Source organism: Mustela nivalis, assembly GCF_964662115.1.
Source record: "Mustela nivalis genome assembly, chromosome: 16".
In the NCBI taxonomy this organism is placed as follows: Eukaryota; Metazoa; Chordata; class Mammalia; order Carnivora; family Mustelidae; genus Mustela; species Mustela nivalis.
The window spans coordinates 12525462-12552149 of NC_139035.1; the positions used below are offsets into that span (position 1 = coordinate 12525462).

Consider the following 26688-nt stretch of genomic DNA (forward strand, 5'->3'; position numbering starts at 1 on the left):
GCCTTTTATTCTGGTGGCTCATTCATTCCATAACTGCATCTCCCGCTCCTCTTCCCCCATTTTGTCCATCCTCTCTGGCAACTATCATTTCGTTCTCTGTACTTACAGGTATGATTCTGTTCTTTGTTGATTCATTTGTTTTGTGATTTATCCTCTTTCTTGATCTGTCAGCTGCCTTGGCCTCGGCTGATACTCTCCTCCCTGTCTGCTTTCCGCCTCTGGCCTCCAGGACCCCACGTGCCTCCCCTTTGGCTCTCGTCTCACTCAAAGCTCCTTCTCAGCCTCCTTTGCTGGATTCTCCTCATCCTCTCAATTCTCCAAGATGGCATTCCCAAGCTAGGGCTCGAGATCTCCCTTCAACTCCCTCCCTAGGGGCTAGGGTAATGGGTTCCTCTTTAGTCTCATGGTTTGAATTACCATCTAGATCCCAAAAGATCCTTGTTATGGGTTGAATTGTGTCCTCCAGAAAGGTATGTTGAAGTCCTGACTTGGTACCTCAGAATGGGACCGCACTTGGAAATAGGTGGCTGCAGAGGTATTAGATAAAATGAGGTCATACTAAGTAAGGTGATCCCTTCACCTATTATGACTGAAGTCCTTACAACAGATGGAAGACGATGTGAAGAGAGACACATAGGAAAAGCGCCCCGTTATGGCAGCAGCAGAGATCCAGTGATGCCGCTGCCAACCAAGGTGGCTTTAATCATTGCACCTGCTGCTTATAGGTTAAACAAACAAACAAACAAAAACCTTTTCACGTAGGGCAGACAGGCCTGTAGCTGGGTTTCCACTGAATTTAGTCAAGAGGAAGCACTGCTGGGAGATTAGAGGGGGTCAGGGCAGGGGAGAAGCCAAGGTTTTTCTTTTCTTTTCTTTTTTTTCAAGGTTTTTCCTGCTCCTGGCAGTGTCCCTTCCATGGCCCCGGCCCCTGACACAAAGGCTTTTTGTGGTTCTAGCTTCAGCTAGGGGACCCAGGCCCCCAAACTTGAATACCACCTCCTCCTCCTCCCTACTAAGGCTAGGATGTTGTTACTCTCCTGCTGTTTCTAATCTTCTCATTACCTCCGGGATTCTTCTCAGCCTCCTTCATCCCCCGTGCCACCAATTATCTTATTAAAAGTTATTCTGTTTCTCTTTGAATAATTTGTATTCTCCTTGCAGGTGATTGATTCATTGGGGAAAATGAATCTGGGTTCAAGTAGGGAAGGGCAATCAGAGGAATGCCTAGAAAAATTCAAGGTCATGTGAGCACGCCATTACACCACAGGTTTATACTTGGTGTCTCAGGGAGAGGAAGGGAGATCTGATGAGTAGAAATTGTAGGGAGGGGTGCCTGTGTGGCTCAGTGGGTTAAGCCACTGCCTTTGGCTCAGGTCGTGATCTCGGGGTCCTGGGATCGAGTCCCGCATCAGGTCCTCTGCTCAGCAGGGAGCCTGCTTCCCTCTCTCTCTCTCTCTGCCTGCCTCTCTGCCTGCTTGATCTCAGTCCATCAAATAAATAAAATTAAAAAAAGAAAGAAAGAAAGAAATTGTATGGAGTATCTTTGGGCTCAGAGAAGTTACTAACAAACGGAACTGTAGAGAGAGAAAGGGCTCAGAGAAGCAGCACACTATAGGTCAGGGATGTTATTAAGGAATGTGTTGCATCTGATGGGGATGATATTCTATTCAAGGGCTTAGAAGGGCCTCTCTTAACCTGGAGACCCTGCGACCCACGGAACACAGATTCTGCACGGAACAGCTTACACAGACTCTCACATCCGTGATCATTTTTGGTTTCCGGCACAATTCCATCAAGGAGGCAGCCTGGTGTGTTACTAACACAGAAACTGAGATTCGGAGGGCTGGTGATGGATCCTGTTCAGGTCGCTCTGTATTAGAAGTTCATTCTGTTGCACGGATGAAAAGTATGAGCATTTGATATGGTCACTGAGGGAAGGTGTGGCCCGTGGGCTAAGGGGTGACGCTGGGAGGGAGCCTGGGCTTGAATCTTGGCTATACCAACCCCCTGTGACCTTGAGCAAGGTATTTAAGGTCTCTGCACTTCAGTTTCATTATCTGTAAAAATGGGTGGTGACATTGTTTCTTACTTCATAGAGTGAAAGCAAGGACTGAATGAGTTAATACATGTGAAAGTGCTGAGTCAGGGCTTGCACATGGTTTGGTTTCTTTTGCCAGGACTTGCATCCACAAAATGTTGGCAGGACCCAAGAACTCAGTCCTTGGTCCCTCCACTTTCCTATCCATGTGCATGTTCCTGATGATCTCAACTATTCTGTGGCTTTATTATTTTAAGTTTTTCTTTTTTTTTTTTTGTTTAAGATTTTACTTATTTCAGGGGCGCCTGGGTGGCTCAGTGGGTTAAAGCCTCTGCCTTCAGCTCAGGTCACGATCCTAGGGTCCTGGGATCAAGCCCCGAATCGGGCTCTCTGCTCAGCGGGGAGCCTGCTCCCCTCCCCCACCACCCCTGCCACCTCTGCCTGCCTCTCTGCCTACTTGTGATCTCTGTCTGTCAAATAAATAAATAAAATATTAAAAAAAAAATTTACTTATTTCAGAGAGAGAGCAGAATGAGAGAGCGAAAGAACATACCAACAGGGGTGGAGGGCCAGAGGGAGGAGAAGCAGACTCCCTGAGGAGCAGGGAGACTGATGCTGGACCCAATATGGGGCTTGATCCCAGGACCCTGGGATTATGACCTGAGCCAAAGGCAGATGCTTAAACAACTGAGTCATCCATGTGGCCCCATTCTGTGGCTTTAAATACAACCTAGATGTCAAGGATTCCATGACTTATATCTCTCCCTTGGAACTCTTCCTTCAAATCCAGACTCCTATAGCCAACTGTCAATCTGATACCACTTTGATATCTATGTGTTCTCGAACTGACCAAGCCTGGTCTTGAGCCTCTCCCCCCAGACTTGCTCTTATCACCATCTCTTGTTATGTTAGCAAGTGGCAACTCCATCCTTAGGGTTACCAAGGCCAAAACCCTCTGGGTCATCCTTGACTCTGTTCTATCTCCCTGACCCCGCATCTCCTCTCAGTGGTCAGCAAATCCCGCCAGCTCACCTTCGAAACACATCTGAGACCCACCCCCCCGTTCATCACCTGCATGGCTAGCACTCCGGGTGCAAGCCACCATCACCTCTCGCCTGGATTATTGGATTACTGCAGGGGCTCCCTGCTTTAGTCTGTCCTCAACACCACAGAGTCATTCCACTAACATTTTAACTCATTCCTCTCCTCCATTCAGTAAGTGTAAAAGCCCAAATCCTTTAAAAGTGAGCTGTGAGGCCCCACGAGACCTGCCCCCACCTCCTTTCCCTTTACCCTCTGACCTCCCAGACCTCATCTCCCACACCTCTTCCTTCCCACTGTTTCTCCAGCAAGCAGAACACTGCCTTTCCTCAGCATGTATGCACCTGTCTTCCCCTTTGCAAAGAATGTCCTCCCCTCCTGGCTACCTCCCTTACCCCCTTTATACGAATACCTTCTCAGTGGGACCTTCCCTGGTCACCCTGTTTGTTTCTTTGTTTTGTAAGATTTATTTATTTTTTCCAGGGAGAGAGAAGGAGAAGGCACAAGCAGAGGAAGGACAGAGGGAGGAAGTCTCAAGCAGACGGCCTACCAAGACCCAACTGCGGCTCTGGGAGGACCCATGAGATCCCGACCAGAACTGACTCTGAGTCCGACTCTCAACCCACGGAGCCGCCCAGGAGCCCCTGGGCAGCCCATTTAAAACTGCAGCCCCCCCCCCCCCAATGCTCCCTGTCCTTCGCCCTGCTTTGTCTTTCTCCCAATAGCAACGTCTGTATCTCACTTTTGTCCATTTCATCCATACAAGCCCATGGGATGTAAACTCCATGTGGATACTGATGCCTTGTTCAGCGATGTGTTCCCAGTAACCTGATACAGGGAAGTCCTCAAAAAGTATTTGTTTTATGAATTAATGAAGAAGTCTTTGCACAAATGCCAGCCCTTATTATTTCAGTGCAAATCTGCGGCACGCTCTACCCTTTGCAAAAATCCCTTTGGGGACATAACTGGAAAGGAAGAGAAATCAGCCAGAAGTAAAAGGGAACTTTTAAAAAGATTTTTGAGTAACCCTCTACACCCCAATGCGGGGCTGGAACAAACTTACACTCCCCGCCTCAATCCCCCATCAAGAGTGGCATGCTCCACGACTGAGCCAGCCGCACTGAATAAAGCTGGGGTCCTGGTGTGTAAATACCTCGTCCCAGGTGCTGGAGTGTGGGGCTGTGTCACCCACGAACCTACTCAACAACTACTGTCACGTAGGCCGCTCTCCGCACAGCTTCCAGTCCCGGGCCGCGGAGTCGGAGCTCCAGCGGCGCGGTCCCGAGGGCGCAGGGGCCGGGAGGTGGGCGCGCGCGCGGGGTGGGGCGGGGGGGCTGTTCCGGGGCCGCGGGGCGGGAGCGCGCTCAGGCCACCCAGCGGCCCAGGCCACCCGGCCCTGCTCGGCGAGCGCACCATGGCGGGCCCCGCGTCCCGGCGGCGGTTGCGGCGGCTGGCAGCGCTGGCCCTGCTCCTGGCGCTGGCCCCGGGGCCCCCGGCAGCCTGGGCCGGGCAGGTGCCGCGCCCCGCCGAGCGGGGGCCCCCGGTGAGGCTCTTCACGGAGGAGGAGCTGGCCCGCTACGGCGGGGAGGAGGTGAGCGGACGGGAGGCCGCGGGGGAGGCGCGGGCTCCGAGCTGGACGCCGGGCCTGCGGGCTTCCTCCCTCGGCGCAGACGGCCGCGCAGGGACCCGGGGGGTCCGTCCGAGTCGGGGCTGCGCAGACTTAGCCCCGGCCCTGAGCCCGCACGCCCCGGCCCGCGCTGCCCCCTGCCTGCCTTCCGGCGAGCTGCTCCCCTCAGATGCGTTTCGGCTGGTGATCAGCCCCGGGAACCTCGGAACTTTGGGGGGTTTAATGTTAGCATCAGCTGGGGGCAGACCCTTCCGCCTTCTCCGCGGAGTGAGTGGCGGGGGAGGGAGAAGGGAAGTAAAACCTGGGGCAGACCCTGGGATGATCTAGGCTTCCCTGCACTTCCTGCCCCGACCTCAAACCCACTTTTACTGCCTGGGCTCTCGGCTGAGAAAGAGCTGGGGAGAGGGCAGAGGGGGAGACCGGAGGTTAAAGACACCCTCCCCCCCCAACACACCCACATCAGTCAATAGTCTGGAGGCGTCCAGGAAACTCCTCACAGCACCCCCTGCCTTTGGGCTGCTGGGGTCCAGTGTGATGATGCGAAGCCTGGGAAGATGCTGCACTCCCCGGTAGAAGGGCCATAGTGGGGCCAATCCGGGAAGAGAGGGGGAAAGTTTGATGCACAGATCACAGAACCATAGCATGTCAGCGTTGATAGGGAACCGACGTCCTGCTTTTACACACGGGGAAACTGAGGCATGCGCCAGTTAGGGGCAGAACGAGGAAGGGACCATGTCCTCTTGTTAAAACCCTCCAGCCTGGGATCCCTAACCCCAAGTTAGCTGGCCTTAAATAGACCAGGTCTGAAAGGGGGAGAGGGGGAGGGTGGTCAGAAACTTGGCCCTTAGGCAGTAATGGCTGGTTTGAATATCACTGTATACAGACGGTGGTCAGAAGCCCGAGTGGAAGAGAACACAGAAGGAGGGAGACAGGGATGTGACTAGATGTTAAGGGAAACAGAGAACCAGATGATACAGGATCCAGGAATCGTTGCAGAAAAGAGTTAACGCAGCAAGCCTACTCTCCTTAGGAAGGCCCCCTGGCAAGAGTGGCTGTTGGCTGATGTCTGGAATTCCAGGGTGTTCCACACTTCCCTAGCAGAGGAGGGTGGCTCACTCCAGGCTCTTTATACTGTGTATTTATGTTGAATATTGCTGGGCAGAGAGGGCCTACATGGCCAGCTGCCAGTAAAAACCTTGGCCTCTGAGTCTCTAATGGGTAGAGACTAATGTTCTGGGCAGAAACATCGCACACGTGGTGCTGCATTGTGTTGCTGGTGGAAGAGCCCTGTGTGTGACCTCTCATGGGAAGGACTGAGCATGAGGAAATCCACCCCTGGATTCCTCTAGACTCTGCCTGTGTCCTTTTCTCTTACGATCTCGTATCCTTCTGTACAGTTGTAATATATCTGAGCTCTGAGTACGACTGTATGCTGAGTTCTGTGAGTCCTCAAAGTCAGTCTTGAAACATGGGGGCGAACTTGGAGACCCCTGGCACAGAACCCAAGAGAAGAGAGAGTTCAAGGTCGAGGGTACTTGTAGCCACAGCTCCAGGGGCTACAGGATGAGGACAGAGAAGAGATCCTGGGTTTTGGGGTTTTTTTTAAATTTTTTATGCTGACATTACGGATACTTAACTAAGGGAAGGAAAGAGGGAAGCTTGAGTTGGGAACAGGTTAAGGAGAGAAGTGTTTTGGGCGTCTATAGGCAGAGAGAGGAAGAAAGTCAGGTAGGAGAGGGGCCGATGAATACAACTGAGTAGAGCCGTGCTGTTCCCTGAGCCACCCTGGAAGGTTCTGGTTTATGCCTGTTGTCTGGGAAGAATTACTAATGGCACACCCCCTTCACTCTCAGGAGTGTCACTGTTGTGTGACATTATACGGTACCCGAGTTAGAGCTTTGTACCTTTGGATCATGCCTGGCTACCACTCCCTGTTCTTCGGGCTGCGAGCTCTTTGGAGTCTTCCCAGCTGTAAGATGCTTTTATCAGTCAGGCCGGCCCAAGCCACCACCACCTCTCACCGGGATTACTGGATTACTGCAGGGGCTCCCTGGTACACCTGAAACAGAAACAGTAGAAAATAACATATTTGGCTTATTGCAAGGAATTGATTTATGTGATCATGGGCACCGGTCAGGCAAGTCTGAAGTCCATAGAGCAGGCCAGAATCCCCTGGGCAGTTGCTGATGCCCCAGCCCACCTGAGGAATTTCTTCTTCTACAGGGAAACCTTAATTTTGTTCCTAAGGCCTTTCAACTGATGCAGTTAGGCCCACCCCAATTATTCTCCTTTACCTGGAGTCAGCTAATTATAGATGTTAATCACAACCACACAGTATCTTCATAGCGACACCCAGATACTGTAATTGATCAAAGTTGGCACGTAAAACTGACCATGACAATGGCCATCACAAGAGTGCCTACTCTATGTAGGGATTGTGTGAGGATTAAATGAGATGGTGATATGCAAAGGATAGGCCTGCAGTAATCTTAGCATAGTAAGCCATTATAAATCTTAGCTGCTACTTTTGTTAGCTTATTACTAAAGTTATAAGCAAGAGGCAGTATAACAGGTCCATAATCCTCTTATGCAATTCAAAAATCAAGCTCTGAACCCAGAAGAGGTTTTTTTAAGATTTTATTTTTAAGTAATCTCTATGCCCAGTGTGGGGTTTGAATTTACAAACCTAAGGTCAAGAGTTGCATGCTCTACCAACAGAGCCAGCCAGATGCCCCACAAGGTGTTGTTGTTTTTTTTTTTTTTTTTAAGTCATTTAATAGCAAAATCCAACCTGCTCTGAACTCCTTTGGTGACAGAACCTTGTCAGCGCCGACACAAGTCTGTTTATAATGTTCATGTGCTGTCCTTAGTGTGAATACTCATGTTCATGTTTCCTGTGGAAATGTTCATAGAGTTGGTTGCGGGGCGCTGCCTCGGACCCCATAGGGAAGACGAGTGAAGTTGAGGATTCTCCCTGGTTCAGAGCGGATGTCATCCTCCACCCTCCAAGTGCAACATGACTTTTGCCATCCTCAGAAAATGTGTTTTCCGCCTTCACTGCAGGGGAGGATACCAAGGGCAGAGAGGGTCCCCCGCCGGCCCCCACCCCACCTGATTTCTGGGCCCGGGACCAGATGGTGCCCGCTCTGTCAGGCACTATCCTCACCACTTTATTTACTTATTTATTTATTTTTAAGATTTTATTTATTTATTTGATAAGAGATCACAAGTAGGCAGAGAGGCAGGCAGAGGATGGGGGTGGGGAAGCAGGCTCCCCACTGAGCAGAGAGCCCTATGCGGGGCTCGATCCCAGGACCCTGAGATCATGACCTGAGCCCAAGGCAGAGGCTTAACCTACTGAGCCACCCAGGCGCCCCTATCCTAACCACTTTAAAGCACCAGCTCATTTAATGACCACCACAGCCTCACGAGGGAGGGGCTGTTACCTCATTTGTCATGGAGGAAGGAGGCAAGGGGAGGTGAAAGGAACTTGCCCAAGGTTACACAGCGGGGAGTCCTCAAGGTGAACCAGGCGCTGCTCCCTCAGGCCTGAACAAGGAAAAGCAACTACCAAGAGCGCCCCTCTCCGTCCTTGCGCAGTCCTAGAACCGTGCCAGGCAGTGACCTGCCCCACGGGGGTACCGGTTCTAAGAAGATACCAGCGTGCCAGCGTGCCGGGAAATGTAGTTTGGCTGTGGGAGTTTATTTGGCGTGACTCTGGGTCCCGAGCTGGCTGAGGCCCCCTGGGCTTCACGGTTATTCTTCGTAGATGGAATTTGCCTGTTCTCAGCACCAGCTGTCCTCGGAAATCTGTGCTAAGGTCAGGAGGTGACAGGGTGACATTTGTTTTCTGCTTTTCTAAAACTGAATGATAGGGAGGAGTAAGACTGTGCTTCTTCCAGAAAGATCATTCTGAAGAGACATGAAGAAGATACAGACAGTGACGGCGGTGGGGTGGAGGCCGGAGAGTAAGGAGGAGAAACCGCCCTCTCTAACTGTGCAGTCGAGGGGCGGCTTGTAGACGGCTGTGTCCGGGCGTACTTCGTGCACCGTCCCCTGGGACACACACCCACAACACAAGTTCTGTCAAACAATGCTTCTTCTTACTACGTGTGATGCACCCCAACATTTTCTATTTTCTGTTCCATTTTAAACTTTTCCTATTCTACTTCATTAAAAAAATTGGTTAGTAAGTCACTAAGTGAATCCACGATCCATTAATAGGTTACCGATGCCACGGCGGTCAGGAAAGAACCCGGCCTCGGATCCTCGGGGGGCCCCGTTATTTCTGCAGAAGGAAACATCTGCAGCAGTTTCCCTCTTTACCAACGAGGGCCTTTGGCTCTGTCCTTGGCCCCCGGTTCAAGGGCAAGGTTGAAGGCTCAGGGGTCCGCCGTCCTGCGTGTACCCAGTCTCGGGCCTCTCCCTACCTCTCTTCGCCCTGCTGCCTCATCTGCCCTTCCGTGGCCGTTCCCGTGGCCCTCTCCTGGCCCTGCTTGACAGCAGGCGGGGAGGAAGGCCAGACCCCAAGGAGAAAGGCGAGGCCTCATTCATGCAGGGGTTCCCCTGGTTGCTGTCCATCTGGGTGCTTCTGACCCACTCCGTGCCTCACTGGTGGTCCTGAGTCTTGTGGATGAATTTCCCAGGCCCCCCTCACCCTGTCCTGGTCCCAGGCAAGTGCGCTGTCTTCGTGCTGTGTGGCCCCCAGTGGGGCAGGCCAGGGAGTGGAATGAGCTTGGGTTCTAAGGCTCCAGAGACTGCTCTGATTCCCGCTGGGACTCGGGGCAAGTCTCCCAACTCCCCGGCCCGGACAGCTGCATCTGGAAAATGAAGGTATTGGATAATCTTCAAGGCCCTTTCAGTTTTAACTTAAAATGCCTCTAGAATCCTTATCTGTCACTTGGGAAGTACATTTTTTGTCTGTCAAAATCTAGATTAAGGATCCGGGTAACTAACAAACTGCTAAGGGCTTCATATCTCTTGCCTTGGTTAATCCTCACAACAACCTGGTAAGTGGATACTCTTATAATCTTCTTACTACAGAGGGGGAAACTGCGGCACAGAGAGGTTAAGTAATCTGCCCAAGGCAGCACAGCTTATAAGTCATGGCTCAAACCCAGGTCTGTTTGGCTCAAACCCCGGTCTGTTTGACTTGAGGTGACTCCTCCTGTGGGCTCTTGGAAAAAGGTCTGTTACTGCAGACCTGCTGTAGAGATGAAAAAAACGAAGCATCCTTCCAGACGGATGAGAGGGTGGGGAGCCCGGTGGGAAGCTGGTGATGAGCATGTGTGTCTTTATCTGTCTGCATTTCTGCAAGACTTCCACTCACCCTCTGTCTTCTCAGTTGCCTGAGTTACCCCCGGGGCCTGGAAACCATGCCCGCCGCTCTGCTGCCAGTGGACTCCCAGCTCCACAGGCCTGGAACGACCCCTCAGCCCCACTCCCAGCGCACTTGATGTTTAACCGATAAGGCCATTCCTCTCTCTGGAATGTCTGTAACAACATTCCTTTCTGCCCCTTTGCTGGGACTTCTTCTTTGCCCCAACACCTTCAATGTATGGTTTCACGAGGAGACAGATATTTAACTGTTGGAGTGGAGAGTGTTAGTGATAAGATGCATGTGGTTCTAGTTTATGTACGTGAATGTCATGTTTCTATGCCTCTTTGCATACAAGGAAGGAGTTACATATTCAAGGAAAAGCGTCAGGATGGAAAATATGACCAAATGCCATGGGTAAAATTATAACTGTTAAAATAGTGTTTAAATTGAAATAAGATGTAACCCCACTTGATAAGCTATTGAAGTCAAGAAATACATAATCACAGTGAAAGAAAGGCCATTTAAAAAAAAAAAAAAAGCAGGGTTCTGGCTGGTTAAGCCATGCCTTTTAAAATGACCCGTATTGGAGTGCTGGCTGACTCAGTAGGTAGAGCGCACAATTCTTGATCTTGGGGGTGAGTTCGAGCCCCACATGGGTGTAAAGATTACTTTTTTAAAATCTTAAAAAAATATTTAAAATAGGGGCACCTGGGTGGCTCAGTTGATTAAGCCTCTGCCTCTGGCTCGGGTCATGATCCCAGGGTCTTGGGATTGAGCCCCAACTAGGGCTCTCTGGTCAGCGGGTAGTCTGCTTCTCCCTCTCTCTCTGCCTACAGCTCTCCCTGCTTGTGCACGTGCTCTCTCTCTGCCCCCCTGTGTCAAATAAATAAATAAAATTAAGATTAAATAACTCTTGGTTGAGGTGGAGCACATCACCAAGACAACGAAGTTCTGGATACTGTCTGTTCGGAGGTGATAGAGAGGTAATAACCAACCATTCACTGAGCTCCTGCGCTGGGCCTACTCTGTGCTCACCTACGCTGTGTCCTTCAGCGTGCCTGCAAGGTCATTGGGTGTTATCCATACCTAATGGTCAGAGAAACTGAGGCCTGTGAAGTTATGTGATGGTGAGATACATTTCCTCGGTCGAGTCGCATACCTTCCCAGAACCCCAACTCCTCTCTCTGTGAAATGTAGTCATGAAAACTTGACCTTAAGCCCCACAAGGGCAAGAAGTTTAAGGCCCATGCCTAGAGGAGACCAAGCAGTGTGCTCTCAGAAATCTAGAGCTTCCTGTGTACCCAGCTGCAGCAGCCCCCTTCACCCCAGCCTAGGAACCGATGCTTGGTGTCCCCGTACCCTCAGTGGGGCTGAGACAAAGGAGGCCTGGTCTTGCGTGTCCTAGAACGTGCCAGTTGTCCCAGCCCAAGTCCACCCTGATGGTAGTTAGGAAATTCATGCCATCTGTTTTTGCGTTGTTCTCTTCGGTGGTGGTGGGAGGGGATAGGAATTTGAAGATAACATTTTATCCCTATAAATACAGCAAAAAATATACTATGAGACTGTGAGCACATTGGGGAGACAGCATTGCTTGTATATTTCTAGCACTGTAAATGGTTTTTTGAAGAACAGATTGCTTACATTTTTAATAAGTGATGACATTGTTCGTGTACTTTGGTCCAGGAATATAACTCAACAAATTATAAAGTAGCTAATAGAAAGATATTCGTAATCCTGCCATTTATGGTTTTAAAGAATTGGAAAGAGCCCAAATACTCAAAATAGAAGAAGAGCCAAACCAACCGGTACACGGTATCACTAATATAAAAGAGTCCTGTGTTAGTGACAACCATTTTGGTTATTTCAATACATGGGAATGTTTATAGGAAGCAATATTACCTGTAAGAAGCAAAATATAAAATTGATCATTTATACTGATTGCATCCATGTAAGTACATTAACCAAGATGAAAGGAGATTTGGGTTGATTTTTAAAAATTCACCGTTTAACATACTTTGAATTCTTATCTATGTAGGTTTGCTTTGGTCCCTGGGATTTTCTTTTCTTTCTTTCTCCCCCCCCCCCCCCCGAGAAAGGTATTGCCATGGGCTTGTCATGATACTTTGTAACTTTTCCTAAGTCTGTGAGTGGACGTGACATTGGGCAGGCAGGGGCGAGCTGCTGATGGGACGAGCTGGCTGAGGACTGGCTCAGGGATGGCCGCTTTGTACCTTCGGCCGCTGCCGTCTGCACAGCCTGTGGTGGGAAGAGATGTCACCAGCTTGGGCTGGAGAAGCGGAGATCTCCAGCTCCCTCCAACAGCTTCTCTCCTGCTTTCTAGGAGGATCAGCCCATCTACATGGCAGTGAAAGGAGTGGTGTTTGATGTCACCTCTGGAAAGGGTAAGTGGCTCGGCTTTATGAATCCTTACTTCTGGGGAGCTCGGCAGCCAGAGTGGGCACTGGATGTGTGAACAAAGGGAGGGGACACTGGCCAGGTCCTTTTCCCTCAGACGGAGATAACATTTGTCAGTGTTGTACTTCCACGGTGGTTTTCTAATGATGTCACGCTCCTGCTCAAAAGCCCTCCATGGCTCCCTGCTGCCCATGTCATCAAATCCCAACTTGATGTTTTTACCATGGTTGAAGCAGTGAGAGGAAAAGTGTTGCTTTGCAAGGTGTTGGGATCGCAGAACATGACAGAACATTTTAATGGTTTCTCTAGTGGTAATTACCGATGATACCATCGCAGTTTTGTTATGGTTCATTGTTACCCGATACCAAGCAAAAGATGTTGAACCGAGTAGACTTGGCTTCCATTTAAGAAGACTGAGCATTCTTCCTGTTTGCATTTTAAATATTTTTAAGAGATTGTTTTCACTCTAGATTTTTTAAAAATCACCTTTCAGTCCAGCATATGTGACTTATTCCAAAGTCTGCATTAGGGGAACCCAACCTGACGGCAGGGGCTGGCTTATTGGGCTTCATGTCTTCTCTGCTTCCCCCCTCCGTGGGCCTGGAGCCTTCGGCAGCACCGGATTGGGCTCAGAAGCCCCCTTCCCCACCACAGACCGTCTCCTTGCTGCCTGGCGTGCATGTCCACACTCACGGCTTCTTCCTTCTTCTCCACTGCAGAGTTTTATGGGCGAGGAGCCCCCTACAATGCCTTGACTGGGAAGGACTCCACCAGAGGGGTGGCCAAGATGTCTCTCGACCCCGCAGACCTCACCCATGACACTGTGAGCCAGATTATGAGCCTTTGTCAAAATGTCCCACCTGCCTTGGCCATGGCCTTTTTCACCTAGGCAATAGCAAAGCTTCCTAATTAGCCTGTTGATCTTCCGTCCACTCAGTGTGGCCAACTGTTTTCTTGAAATAGAGATCTTACTATGCCACTCCTACTCAGACACTTCCCAGACTCCCCAGTACCTGCAGAGTCATGTCCAAGCTCCCGTGAACTTGGGACCTTCACAGTTTGGCTCCAACCTGCCTTGGTGGCCCCATCCCCCTTGCAGTCTGCACCCGCCACCCCCAGGCTCATAGGTTTGCCGTTGGTCTCGGACACCCATTCCGCAGGCCACTCTGGGCACGAACAGGGTTGAGAAGCAGAGTATCCCCCATGTTCGTAGTCCTATGAAAGAGAAAACCGCACTGACAGAAGCCATTTGAGGGCCTCAGAAATCCCAGCAGGGGGGCCGGCATTCACCCAGCTGTGCTCAGATGAGTCAGACTCACAAACCACAACATTACAGAAAGATTCAGGAGCCGAGGAAGGGGAAGGGTGTCTGAATCTGTCACGGGAGAGGGGTAGAGGGCCATGAAAGAACGTGGGTGCAGACTGCGTAGCGTGTACCCGACCCTGCCCCAGACTGGGTGTTCTCTGGAGTCATGAATTCCCACCTCAGTCAAACAGCAAAGGGCTCCTGCCCCACCATCCCCCTACACACAGGGGTGGTTCTCGAAAAGTCAGTTGGTTGTTGAGATACGTTGTCGCCAGCATTAGGGGTGTGGGGGCAGGGGGTGGGGTGGTGAGAGTCCAGTGCAAGGCATGACTCACTCATCCCACCCCTCCCCCGTGTCACTTGGGCTTTTCTCCCCAAGACGGGCCTCACGGCTGAGGAGCTAAAATCCCTAGACGACGTCTTCACCAAAGTGTACAAAGCCAAGTACCCCATCGTGGGCTACACGGCCCGGAGGATTCTCAACGAGGACGGCAGCCCCAACCTGGACTTCGAGCCCGAAGACCAGCCCCAGTTTGACACAAAAGACGAGTTTTGAGATTCCATCCTGGGATCGTGTTCCTGATGGGGGGCGGGGCAGGGAGACCCTCAGCTGCCCGAGCCTCTGGGCACCCGGACCCAAATAAAGCAGACGTTGAACTGGGAACCCGGAATGCCTGTTATAGTCCTTGGTCGAGTGTTCTGTCCCGTGGCACCCCCCACCCCCGCACACTAGCGCCCTCGGTGTCACCGTGGAAGTGACTGACTGCTTCAGATTTCTGTTTTCTTGTACTTGAACCAGATTCACTGTGACCATGTTTACTTTAGAATAAGCACGAAAATAAACTTATTTTTCACAAGAGAAGATTCTTCCCCACACGCCCTCTCCTTGAGGCCTCATCTGCTCCACGGGCAGGGGCAGCCTTGTGCGTGGGCCGCCCCTTCACAGTCCTGCCTGCGGTGTCCCCACCCCTGAGGGGCCGTCCTCGCCATCCCCACCCAGGGAAGGCACAGGGAGGGTGCGTGGGAGTGGGAGTGGGGGGGAGGGGGCCTCTGGCTCGGCACTGCCACCAGGACAGAGTGACCCCCTGACTGGCTTCAGCCCCATCTGGCTGGAAAGTGGTGGCCAGCGCCTTGTGGCCGGAGCCTGGCCTGGACGTCGCCCCAAACTTGGTAAGGTCCATGCAACACGCGGGACTCGGATTAGATTCCATAAGGATTTCATTCCTTTTGAGGGGGGATTTTTTTCCCCTCTAAGGGACACTGGCCCTGTCTGAAGACATTTTTATATGTTTGTTGTCACAGCTGTAGGATTCTACTGGTAGCTCGTGTTAAACAGCCTACAGTGCACAGGACAGCCCTCCCTCCCCAGACCAAGAACCTCTGGCCCAAAGGGTCTCGTGTGTTGAGGCTGAGAAGCGCCACGTTAAACTCCTCCTGGAAATTTTATAGTAGAGATGAATTTCCTTGACAGAAACTAAATAGCATCTCTTCCCAAGAGAGAATTTTTACATTAAGTGGAAGATGCTCCTAAGGGGACTGACTGTTCAAAATGCTGATGCTGGGGCCCAGCCCCAGGGCCCCAGATTCCGGATTTCTAGAACATGGCCTGGGAGCTGCATTTTTAATGAGCACCCTCCCGCTCCCCTCCCCCCGGGAGACTGTGACATGAATGGGCTCGGACAGACTTTGATAAACATTACCTTCTGTCTCACCTGTCACCTCAGGGAGAACCTACCAGAGCCTTTCTGAGGACCAGGCTTGACCTCTGCCTTGTTCTTCCATGTGTGCAGACTAGAGACTCTCCCGGTGAACTCTGGAGTCCCACTCAGAAGCTGGGAGCTTGGTGACCACCCACCCAAGAGTAAAGGGCCTGGAACTTATCAGACCAGACTCCTTGGCCTGGAATTCAGAAAGTCCTTCATGTGGCCAAGGTAGTCTGTACCCGGACATGTGGCCCCAAAAACAAATGACACTTGAGTGCACACAGATGGTTACAAGTTTCTGGAAACACCTGAGCGAGGACTTCTTTTACCAAACACCTGCAACCCACTTCCTGCCTTATCAGACAGTGATGGGGGAGGGGTCCCTGCCTTAAAGCCTGGGCTGCAGGCTGGGAACTTTCCAGGACCACTGTCCTCCCCACGGCCCCTCTCCTTGATGTCCCATACCCCACAGCAAAGCATGGTTTCCCTCAAGGCTTCAGCCTCCCCACTTCTGGGGCAGTTCTGCCCACTTCGCTGCCCTATACCCCAGCAAGGGGCTTCTCTGAATCAGCATGTGTCTCATTCAGATTCTAGGACAGAGCACCCAGAAACCCAGGCGGCCTGGAGAGGCCCCACACAGGGTGAGCGCAGCTCAGGGAAGGGAAACCCAGCTGGCTTGGGGATCGGCGTCACGGTGTGTCTGCAGGACCCACAGCCCACTGCCCCATCTACCCCTGCTCCCCTGCTCCCACACTGGCTTGTCGTGTTTTCTTTGCTTTCAAGGCTTCTATCCTTACAAGACTCTGTTCCGACCCACCTCCGGGATTCCTTATAGCTTAGCACTCACCTGCTTGGCTATAACTGCCTCCTTATGAGCCTGTCTACCCCAAACAGGAGAACCTTGACGGCCCAGCACAGACCCTCACTGACATGGCCAACCAGTGCGTTGGCACTGAAAACCCTGCACCGCAGGAAACCCCGCAGTCAGGAGCAAAGCTGGGGGACCAAACTGCGCCAACTGCTGAGGCCAGGCCTCCAACCAGCGGAGAGACTCCAGACATCATGGGAGGCCTGTGCCAGCTTGGGATGAGGAAGGAAGAGAGGAGCTATGATTCCTCACCCAGGAGAAGAGGAGGCTGAAGGAAAGGCAATGGGAGAGTGGACAGGGGTTGTGCTCTTAACCAGGCCCCACATAAGTTCAAGTTCAGTCTCTCAGAGAGGACGCTCCACGCCCAGTCTACAGTAGGTGCCCTCACAGCAGAGTGTCGTTGATACTGACGGGATTGGTTAGCTCCTTTCCTAAGTCTAAGTTCCTTCCAGGAGGAGCAGCTCGTCCGTGGCCTCTCTCGGGGGCCACGGAGCTCCCCCTGCTTCATGTTCCCTTGTACCCCGGGGTGCTGCTCAGTTCCCGCCCTGCCGCCACACAGACCTTCTTCCTAGGCAGGTGGCACAAGCCAGCTCCCTTACGTAACAGAGAAGAAGGGGCTTAGAGGCAGAAAACGGGGCCCTGAAGCGAGGAGCCCTGTTCTCCGTTTAGAAAATAAGACCACCAGGCACTGAACGTTCCAGAAGGGTGAGTGCTGGAGCTGACCAGCAGCCCAGGTCTTAGAGGCGAGCTCATGCAGAGGGCATCGGTCAAGCTGGGACCCCGGACAGGAAGGCCTCGAGACTCAGACCCCTCGGTCCTTCTCGACACATCTACTCCGTCATTAGCTTCTAGGGGAAAAGCGAGGGTCTGAATATAGCGACCTCCCCCTCCGCATTGGCTTCCTTCAAAAGGCTGCTTCTCAAAGCCCCAGTCTCCAAGAACCATGGCCTGCTGGGGGCACTGTCCATCCCCGAGGTGCTTCTGCAACAGGCCGAAGCTGGAAAAGCACGCCTAGAACCCAGAGTCTCCACCAGGCACAGAGGGCCCTGTCCCTGGGCCCACTCCACGGATCGCTGAGATTCCTAGAGACCACCTACAGGGCCCGACTCTGAAGCAGGGCAGCTTGAGGGCACAAAGGCTGCACAGGCTTCTCCAGGAAGGGCAGGCAGGCTGCCTTCGGGTGGCAGGGAATCTGGCAAGGCAGGGGTTGGCCCTGCAGACGTGCACCCAGGACGTGCCACATAAGCACGGCCTCAAGAATTACTTAATACCGCGATGTGTTGGTCACCTCTGATGCCCCATTCGCAGCCTGTCGGCCCCCCACATGTGGTGGTATCTCTCAGTGCCAAGTTCAGCCACTTTCCCCAGGGCTTCTCTGCCAAGCGAGCCGTCTAAGCCATTCTAGGGCACTCCAGCCGGCAAGGGCAAGGAGCTAACGTCCCGGCCCCCCGAACACTCCTCCACCAACAGGGGCTGGAGTCTGCAGAGGCCTCCCCGCACTGAGGCTCGTTCTTTGGGCTCCTGAGAGGGTCTCAGGTGGGACTGAGCCCCAGCTGCACACAGAGGTGATCCGCTCAGTAACGCCCTGGACCTGTGTGACTCCCCTCAGTCCCCTGGGCCTCAGCCCAAGGATCATTTCCCAAATGTCTGTCCCTGCGCACCAGCCCCTAGCCAGCAGCGGCACAAGCCAGGGTAAGACACAAATGACTTCCTCAGACACCAATGGATCGCCTTAGGCCAAACCCGGGTTTACTAGTAGCACCTCACACCTGTGCACACTTACCAGTTTCCTAAGTCTCCTTCCTGCGACCACAGCCGTGTAAGTAATGACCCCCAGAACTTACTGGTGTGCAATGGCTCCTCCTCGTGCTCGGAGGTGCCGTGGCCAGTGACTCTGGGAGGGCGCCGTTGGGGATGCGGGTCCGTCCCGGCTGTCTGGGGCCTCCGCCGGAACGAAGAAGCGGGGCTCGCTCACATTTCCCGGGGGTGGAGCCGGTCCTGGGCCGGAAGTTCCATTCCTCTCCCCGCATGACTTCGCACGCAACTGGGCTGTCCCTCCTTTTGTGACCCGACCTCTAGCGTCAGACAATGTCACCTCCACACCTCATGGCAGCCACAGAGCCCGCCCAGGGTCAAGGCACACCAGGCCTATTTGGGAAAATATGACAGGCCCCTTGCTCCTGATCTCACGAGATTCTTACAAAGGGAAATACTCTTGTTTTCAGGTTTCCTGTGTTTAGCTTGATTGCCCGGCACGTGGCAGGTGTGCAGTCCATTGCTTTCGTCTCGTGGGGAGAGACAGGTTTCAGGGTCAGACTGACGGGTACGAGTCCCCATTTCATCTCTTACCGCCTCTAGAGTCCCAGGTGAGTTGTTTAGCTTCCCAGAGCCTCAGTTTCCTAATGTTTAAAATGAGAGCTGAAACTCCCACTTCACGAGGCTGGTGCTAGCACCGGACCTGCCATGTCGTAATGCCCCGAGCAGATTGCTAACACCTGCCGGGTGCCACTTCCTCTTTCCTCTTCCCCTCCCATTCGACTCGGGACTGAATGCTTCTCAGACTTCCCAGCAGGTTCACAGACCGACATGAGAAGAAATCGTCAGTTATGCGTCCAGGGTCTGGGCGATGGGCTGGCTGGGAGAAATCAGGGTGCAGAGCTTCAGCCCATTCTCGTCCCCTCCCCAGATACTTGCCGCTCAGCCCAGAACTTTGAACAGTAACCCAGTTCTGCTGATGATATCTCCCTCCCGCAGTTCAGGCTCTTTGGTGTCTCAGATGCCCTGGAGATTCTCCCAGAGTCCCAAGGGCCGTGGAGAAACATCTGCCCACCTCCCCCAAGAGTACTGCCTGGACCGCTGTCTTGCTGCCCGAGGCCTAATATCAGGTGTGCCTGGGGTGTGCCCCCTGTGGTGCAGCTCCCCACCACACCCGATGGTTTGGGTGCCTGCCGACCATTCACTTCCGCTGGGGTTGGGCCCTGCCTCACACTCTAGAAGTTAGGTGACTTCCATTCCAGAGGATGCCTTACTCGCAATGTCCCCAGGCCCTTGCACATGCTGTTCCCTCTGCCTGGAAGGCTCTTCCAACTAACTGCCTACTCTGTCACTTCCCTCTTGCTTACGTCACCTACAATACCTTGTCCTGGCTTAGATACCATCTCATCAAGGAAGCTTTCCCGGACCCCTCCCTGCCAAGATGGTGCCCGCATCAGCACCGATTCTGCTGCCCCACGACAGTGTTTTCATTCGTCATTCTTGCCACCAGCCCTGTTCTCAGCTGTCTCACCACCACCTAGTGCAATGAAAGCCCAGCACCTTCTGCTTGATAGGTGAGCGAGAGAATGCACTGGTTCTCCCACACGTGGGGTACCCCTCGCCTCGGTGACCCCCCTCACCCTTCACTCGGGGATGTAGGTCCAAATTCTGGGCCCCATCCTGGGCCAGCACCACAATGCCCACCCCTGACCAAGGTCTCCAGCAGAGCCCACTGGGCATCACCTCCTCCTAGACCAACCATGCCTGAGCCTTTCCAAGGCCCTGTCATGTGGGCAACGTACAAAAATAGTCAGTGGTTCCCCTGGCAACCACCACGGCAGATGGTAACCGGCACGGACAGTCTTGGAAAGCTTGGAGGCCGGGAGGAAAAGGAAGCCTGCTCCGACTGGTAGCTCTCCTGTCTGGGCCGGGCAGGGGGCCATCCAAGCTGCCTCTCCTCCCCTCTTGGCTTCCTGGGGACCACCTGTTCTGAAGCCCAAAGGGAAAAAATGGGCTAGGGGAGTTGCCCACCTGCCCATATCATACGCATCCCTGGCAGTCCCTGTGTTGTGCCTCTGTCCCCTCCCGGTGGGGTCAGTGAGTCCTCCTCTGGCTGCCCGGCCTTATGCAGATGAGGTCACCAGCAGGAGACTCAGTCTTGCTGCCAGAGGCCTCATTTCAGGTGTGGCCATTGTGCCAAGCTGTCCCAGGCCTCACCCGGAGCATCTGGGTCTCTGCCCAAGTCTTGGGCTCCCTGGCTCTCGGCCCTACTGGCCCCCTCTCCAGCCAGGCCCACGGCCTTGTTCTTGCCAGGCCTCCCCCATGGCTCAATCTCAGCCCCACCTGAGCCCTGCTCCTGTCGCCACCGAGCTCCCCTCCAGGATGAGTGTAGGGCTTGGGGCTATGTGGGCTGAGGTTCCAGAGGCCTGGGGTTTGGGATTCAGGGGGCAGGAGCTGCCGAGGGTGCCAGGAGAGGAAAACAGAAGAGTATGGCTGAAGGGTGAGGCCAGAGGGAGCTGCTGACCCTCTGCAGGCCGCTGGGCTCTAGCCGAAGCCCCCAGAGGGAGAACCAGCAGCTGAGAGAGGAAAGGGCGAGGCAGGACTCGGAGTGAGCTGCTGAGGCGTCCGCAAAGGGAAGCCCAAGGTTTCCAGGGGCAGGTGGTGGATGTGGCCCTACTGGGCGCTGGCCCGGCCTGGCCTGCTCTCTTCCCAAGAGCCAGCCTTTGCCTCCCCCACTCACCCCCTCGTCCTGGGACAGTGACCTTGCCGCATCCTCCTGGCTGTGTCACCCCCACTCGGCCCAGCCCATTCCTGAACTTGCCCCTCGCGGCTGCCCCTGTCTCCTCCGCCCACTCACCCCACTACTTCATGGGGCAGCAGGCCTCTTGCCTGAGTCCCCTGCCTGTCAGTGGCCTGGCAAGCGTGGCACTTGCTGGTATCACCCCAAGGGAGGCGGTGGGGCCTGGGTCCACCTGTGGGAGCTCACAGCTGAGGAGGCAGCCACAACCACCCCAGAGACGGGGGAGGCTAAGAAGGGCTTTGGGACCAGCGATGCCCACATGGAGGGCAGCTGAGCCATGGCTGGGGGCCGCTGGGGCTCACGTCTCCACATTCCTGGTGCCACTACTCAGTGCTCCCAGGTAAGGGTTTGACCTCCCCACTGAGCAGCTTCTTGCCAGCTAGACCCCAGAAACACATCTGTTCCCCTCCTGCCTGAGCCCACTCAGCCTCTCTTTCCCATTTAGTCATGACCTTCCCCTTAACCGTCAGCCATAATCCTCTCTCTGGTCCGCACCACCACATCCTGTCTCACCATCCCCTTAAAGCTCAGGCAGTCTCTTTTCCACAGCGTATTAATTTCACCAGATTTCACATATCCATTCCCCCACCAAGCATCTGTGGACTTTATGCCCACTACGTGCACAGCACTAGGCCAGGTCTTGGGGCTGGGGTACGGTACGAAGACAGGAAAATAAATGCAAGGATTGTCCTTGCTCTTAAGGGTTTCCAAGGAGAGCGGTGGACTGAGCTGCAAAGAAGTTTCCCTGGCCCCAGCAGCTGCTGACCTGCGGGGACCCCAGCCACAGGGTCCTGGGCGTGACAAGGTGGGTGCATGAGGCTGCGGAGGGACATTGGGATTTTCAAGGAAACTTCGACCCACAGTAACCACTTGCATGGGACGACAGTGCCTCCTGGTGGTTGATTCATGGAACTCTCCAGCAGCTGTTCTGTAAAGCCCAAAGGATTAAGCTCTCAAGAGCTTCTATTTTTGGTTCCCAATATTTCCATAATGAAATGCTAACAGGAGCAGCCAGAGGGCTTCTCAAAGGGCCCGAGAGCTGCACGGCTGGACTCCCGTGATCTGCAGCTATCTGCTCTCCAGCGGTCAGACTGGCGCCTTGCTCACAGGTGCGGGTCTCTTTTCCATTGGGTTGGACCCAAGGGTCTCAGGACAGTGGCTCTGTTCTCCGTCTGGCCTCAGAGGGAATGCCGTGTGCACATTCAGCGTGACGTGTTGGAAAGAACACTGGGTCCAGGGTCAGGAGGCTTGGGTGCTCGCCCCACGTCAGCCGCTAACTCACGGTGAGAGCGGTGTTGATTCGGTATTTACTGAACCAGCCATTGCAACAGTAGCTTTAGGTACGCTGGTCCTCACAACACACCTCTGAGGTTGGGGCTATTATTTCCATGTTAGAGGGGAAGAAATCAAGACATGGAGAGGTTAAGGAAGCTCACAATGTGGGGGCGCCTGGGTGGCTCAGTGGGTTAATGCCTCTGCCTTCAGCTCAGGTCATGATCCCAGGGTCCTGGGATCAAGCCCCACACTGGGCTCTCTGCTTGGCAGGGAGTCTGCTTCCTCCTCTCTCTGTGCCTGCCTCTCTACCTACTTGTGATTTGTCTGTCAAATAAATAAAATCTTTAAAAAAAAAAAAAAGCTCACAATGCATGGCAGTCAGGACTCGGGCTTATGGTTCTGGAGACCAGCTATGCTCCACTGAATTATGGACCTAAAAGAATCAGAAACCAGAGGCAGGATCCACAGAGCGCTGCCTTCAGATGTTCCCCGGGTGGCGGTGATATGGAGTCACCTTCAGAATCGATGGAGCCCCCCAGCTCTAGGCTTCACTGAGCCCAGGGCCATCGGGGGTTCGGGAGGTGAAGGTATGAGGAGGAAGGGTTGGGCCCTAATCCCCACAGGTGTACAGCAGAGCACAGGCACAGCGGAAACCACACCGAGGGCAGAGAGATCCTCCTACCAGCCCATCCACCTGGAAGCGGAGAGCATCTGCCTTCTACAACACTCTCCTCCGTGCTGTGCCACATATCCCACAAATTCATAGACCCACAATGTTTTACAACTCATGGAGAACCACTTTTTTGGGGGGGGGTACAGCAAGCCAGCAGTGGGGAGAGGGGCAGAGGGCGAGCAAGAGGGAATCCCAAGCAGACGCCGGCTGAGCGTGGAACCAGACATGGGGCTCAATCTCACAACCCTGAGATCATGACCTGAGCCGAAGTCGGGTGTTTAACCCTCTGAGCCACCCAGGCGCCGCACCCCCTGCTTTTAGAACATTTTATATTTTTAAATTGGTGCATTTGGCAAACTCTTATTGAGACCTACTGTGTGCCTGGCACTGGGTTAGGTCCTGAGTCCGTGGTGGTGAAGGAAGCCAGCATAGCCCTGCCCTTGGGAGTCTGCTATCAGGAGGAGACAGGTGATAAACACACGATTCTAAAAAGCAGAATCACACGCCATGATACGGGCTGACAGGAATGACAACACAGGGGTCGGGGAGCAACAGGGTGGCAGGGGCCCTAATTAGGCAGCACGGGCTGGGAGAATCTGCCCGAAGAGGTGACATTTAATGGAGACCAGAACTGCGTTTTTAGCTTATACCTTCCGTTGGTAAAGGACTTCCCCGTGCTCAGGCACAGAGCCTGCTTCTCTCTGAGTTCCTGGGATCCTCCCGCTGGACAAGGGAGCAGGCATTGTAACCTTCCCTCTGCTGGATCACCGGATGTCCCTCCAGGGATGGAGAATTTTGAGCTTCTTTTTGAGAGAAGATCTCAAAGCAGGGGCTGTCTTGGGGGTGGGGAGGTAATGGGGCCCAGGACCCGCCAATTCAGAAATCAGAGAGGTCCCGGGCAGTCGGAGCCTTGAACTCGGCTGTGACACGAAGAGCGGAAGTCAGCTCTGACAGGCACGGGGCAGGACTCACACTCCAGTCTGCAGGGAAGGAGCTTGGGGTCTGTGCCCGCCACCCCCAACCCCCATTGCGCGCGATGTGCGCGCGCACACACACACACACACACACTTGCACGAGAACACATTCCAGCTCAAGCTCATGGCTGTGCTGATCTTCTCATTCCCCTCTTCCGTGGTGCTGGAGCTGACACTGAGCGGACCACGCGTGGCTTTGCCAGCGGCCGTCTGTTAGCAATCCGAATCTCAGAGCAAATCTCAGAGCAAATCCCTCCATGCAAATTTCAAGAGCACCTTTAGGGCTTTCTTAAGAAATATGAGTACTTTGGCTTTCATTATTACATCAGATGAAAAAAACAATTCAAAGAACAGTTTTCATTTCCTGCTATGAAGAACAATAAAACCAAGTAGAAAAATAAGAGTGTATTAAAAAAACAGATACTCAAGTACTTCTCAGAGGACTTATACGCATTTTCTTCACTACATGCATACTTCTACAAATGACTCCGTAATCTACTATGAGAGATGGTTCTTCACCTATGTAAGGGACTATATTCCATATTGAGTGAACAATATGGAAATGGATCTATGACTTTAATTTGTGCTTTTTCTTTAATTTTTTTTTCAAGTAAGAGCAACAGTAAACATACTGAAGTTCCTGTTTGTCCAGATCCTAAGCCCACAGAACAGTGATTTTTACAAACACTACCCGTCATAGCTAATAATCAAATTAATGTGCATTTATCAACCTAGGAAGAAAAACTCTATCATGTGGCAGAACTAATTCTAATCTGATAATTGACTGGACTTCAGTCACCTGTGACATGGTCAAGAGAAGGGAACTGGGACTACTAGGTTTGTAATGACCCCACTTACCGATGAACCATCTCTGAGCCCTCACTCCCAACCCCCCCCCCCCATTGAAACCCTGCTAAAAATAGCAGCCGCAGTCTATCTTCCTCCTCCTGTTAATCTGGCTCTGGAAATGTATTTAGGCTCCAAGTTCAGATGAGAGAACTTGCAAGCAGGAAAGAGTTCACTAGGGCGCGCCCACAAATAGAGGGCGCTGGAAAGCTGGGGGGCACCTGCCGCTCCCTGGCTCCCTGTTTACCTCTGGTTCCTCTGGAGGCTCCGGAAGTATTTCTTCACCCCAGCAGCACCCCAGAGACGTCAACACCGGCGGGCACGTGTCCCCAGTCTGATGCCTCCACCCAGGGAGCTTCCCGCAGTTGCCACCTCTATGACGCATTTTTGGCATTCTCTGCCATTGGTGTCAGGTGACCCGAGCCATTTTCTGGCCTCTGGGGGCCTTTTGTACCAGAGCGGACTCAGGGAAGAAGGGCAGACCCAGTTTCGTGACCCCTGCAGGTGGTCAGTAGCTGGTGGCCCCTGGGAACAAAGGGAGACCTCCGCTCCCCCCGGGCAGGCTTCTGCCTCTCCGGGAGAAGGGACAGTGAGGAGAAAGGGGACAAGTGCCATCTCAAGTCCAGGTGTGTCTGGCCCACCTCACCCCACCCCTGCCTCCTTGCTGAGCTGCCCCTTACCCCAGCCAGGCCCGGCTACACAGCGCACCCGGGAGATGAGACCATGGGCTCCTCTGTGGCTCACAGTGTCCTGGGAGGGTTTGGGGAAGGGGTGGTTGTTCTGGATGTCTCTCTGTGAGTGCGGTCTGGCCCTGCCTCAAGCCCAGGCCAGAGCAGAGGTCTCTGGAAGACCCGCGGCACAACTAAGGCACAGCCCCAGCAGCAGCCCCACAGGGCTGGCCAGACAGCAACCATGGCCTGGAAAGGAGAACCATGCAGGTCCTGTGTAGGAAAGTCCAGCGGATCGTAGACACTGAGCTAGCCGAGGACACCCAGGTGAGAGCTCTCGAGTGAGGTGGCCAATGTGAGCAGAGCTTGGTGGGGAGGGCGGGAAGCTGGGCAGAGTTGGGAGATAGATGGTGGGAGACTTTATTCATTTATTTGACAGACACAGAGCACAATCAGGGGGAGGGGCAGAGGCAGAGGGAGAAGCAGACTCCCCACTGAGCAAGGAGCCAATGCAGGACTGATCCCAGGACCCTGAGATCATGACCTGAGCCCCAGGCAGACCTTAACCAACTGAGCCAGCTACCCTTCTTAAAAATCTTTCATGGGGCGCCTGGGTGGCTCAGTGGGTTAAAGCCTCTGCTTTCGGCTCAGGTCATGATCTCAGGGTCCTGGGATCGAGCCCCGCATCGGGCTCTCTGCTCCGCAGGGAGCCTGCTTCCTCCTCTCTCTCTGCCTGCCTCTCTGCCTACTTGTGATCTCTGTCTGTCAAATAAATAAATAAAATCTTTTAAAAAAAATCTTTCATAGCTACCAGTTCTGTTGATTCTCAAACATCTGGGACCCCATCTCCCTTGCAACACAAGTCTGGAATAAACAAAAAATGGTCACATGAACAGGAACTAATAGTCTTTCTCGGGCTGGGTCTCCCTCAGCCCCTGTGTAGGGCCTCTGAGCTCCGGAGCTGGTCCTTCCCTTCCAGCTCCAACTTTCTGAGGTGACATTTGCAACAACTGCCCTCAGTGTCCCCAAAGCTCAGGAAGGTGCTACCTCAGGGGGTGGGAGGAGCTTTGCAGTAGATGGGGCACTGCCCATGTGGGTACCGGCTCCCACAGGCTGAGCCAGGCAGCCATGGTGCCCGGGACCCTTCCTTTTTTATTTATTTAAGATTTTTTTAAGATTTTTATTTTTTTTAAGATTTTTTTTTAAAGATTTTATTTATTTATTTTACAGACAGAGATCACAAGTAGGCAGAGATGCAGGCAGAGAGAGAGGAGGAAGCAGGCTCCCCGCTGAACAGAAAGCCTGATTCGGGGCTCGATCCCAGGACTCTGGGATCATGACCCGAGCCGAAGGCAGAAGCTTTAACCCACTGAGCCACC

At 53.3% G+C, this 26688-nt stretch overlaps 2 protein-coding genes and 1 long non-coding RNA gene across 13 annotated transcripts in view; 2 read left to right on the forward strand and 1 right to left on the reverse strand.

Annotated features, from left to right (window-relative positions):
* Nucleotides 1-26688, reverse strand: part of PACC1 (proton activated chloride channel 1) — a 442395-nt gene that overhangs the window by 39809 nt on the left and 375898 nt on the right. For 2 of the 11 annotated variants that reach the window (XM_082702480.1, XM_082702481.1), the window contains 3 exons: nucleotides 13455-13656; nucleotides 11386-11557; nucleotides 6611-6765 (listed from right to left, as the gene is read on the reverse strand). Coding sequence is in view for 3 of the 11 variants with exons in the window: in XM_082702476.1 (XP_082558602.1) it covers nucleotides 6592-6621 (30 nt within the window). In the remaining 8 variants the exon portion in view is untranslated. Of the gene's footprint in view, nucleotides 1-6591; nucleotides 6766-11385; nucleotides 11558-12257; nucleotides 14128-18101; nucleotides 18787-26688 lie in introns of those variants that run through there. The other 9 variants (XM_082702482.1, XM_082702476.1, XM_082702473.1 and 6 more) reach the window with 9 other exon arrangements.
* Nucleotides 4439-14411, forward strand: NENF (neudesin neurotrophic factor). Its single transcript, XM_082702469.1, has 4 exons — nucleotides 4439-4670; nucleotides 12368-12428; nucleotides 13161-13264; nucleotides 14127-14411. Exons 1-4 carry the CDS (start codon nucleotides 4494-4496, stop codon nucleotides 14301-14303), a joined length of 519 nt encoding a protein of 172 aa, XP_082558595.1. The 5' UTR covers nucleotides 4439-4493; the 3' UTR covers nucleotides 14304-14411.
* Nucleotides 18553-22162, forward strand: LOC309849652. Its single transcript, XR_014303812.1, has 2 exons — nucleotides 18553-18684; nucleotides 19470-22162. It is a non-coding gene; the product is annotated as an uncharacterized lncRNA (long non-coding RNA).

Excerpts from the sequence above, each read along its gene's own strand:
- NENF (XM_082702469.1), top strand. The coding sequence starts at position 4,494 with ATGGCGGGCCCCGCGTCCCGGCGGCGGTTGCGGCGGCTGGCAGCGCTG. Across the intron at positions 4,671-12,367 it reads CCCGCTACGGCGGGGAGGAG|GAGGATCAGCCCATCTACAT; the intron begins GTGAGCGGACGG and ends CCTGCTTTCTAG. Across the intron at positions 12,429-13,160 it reads TGATGTCACCTCTGGAAAGG|AGTTTTATGGGCGAGGAGCC; the intron begins GTAAGTGGCTCG and ends TCTCCACTGCAG.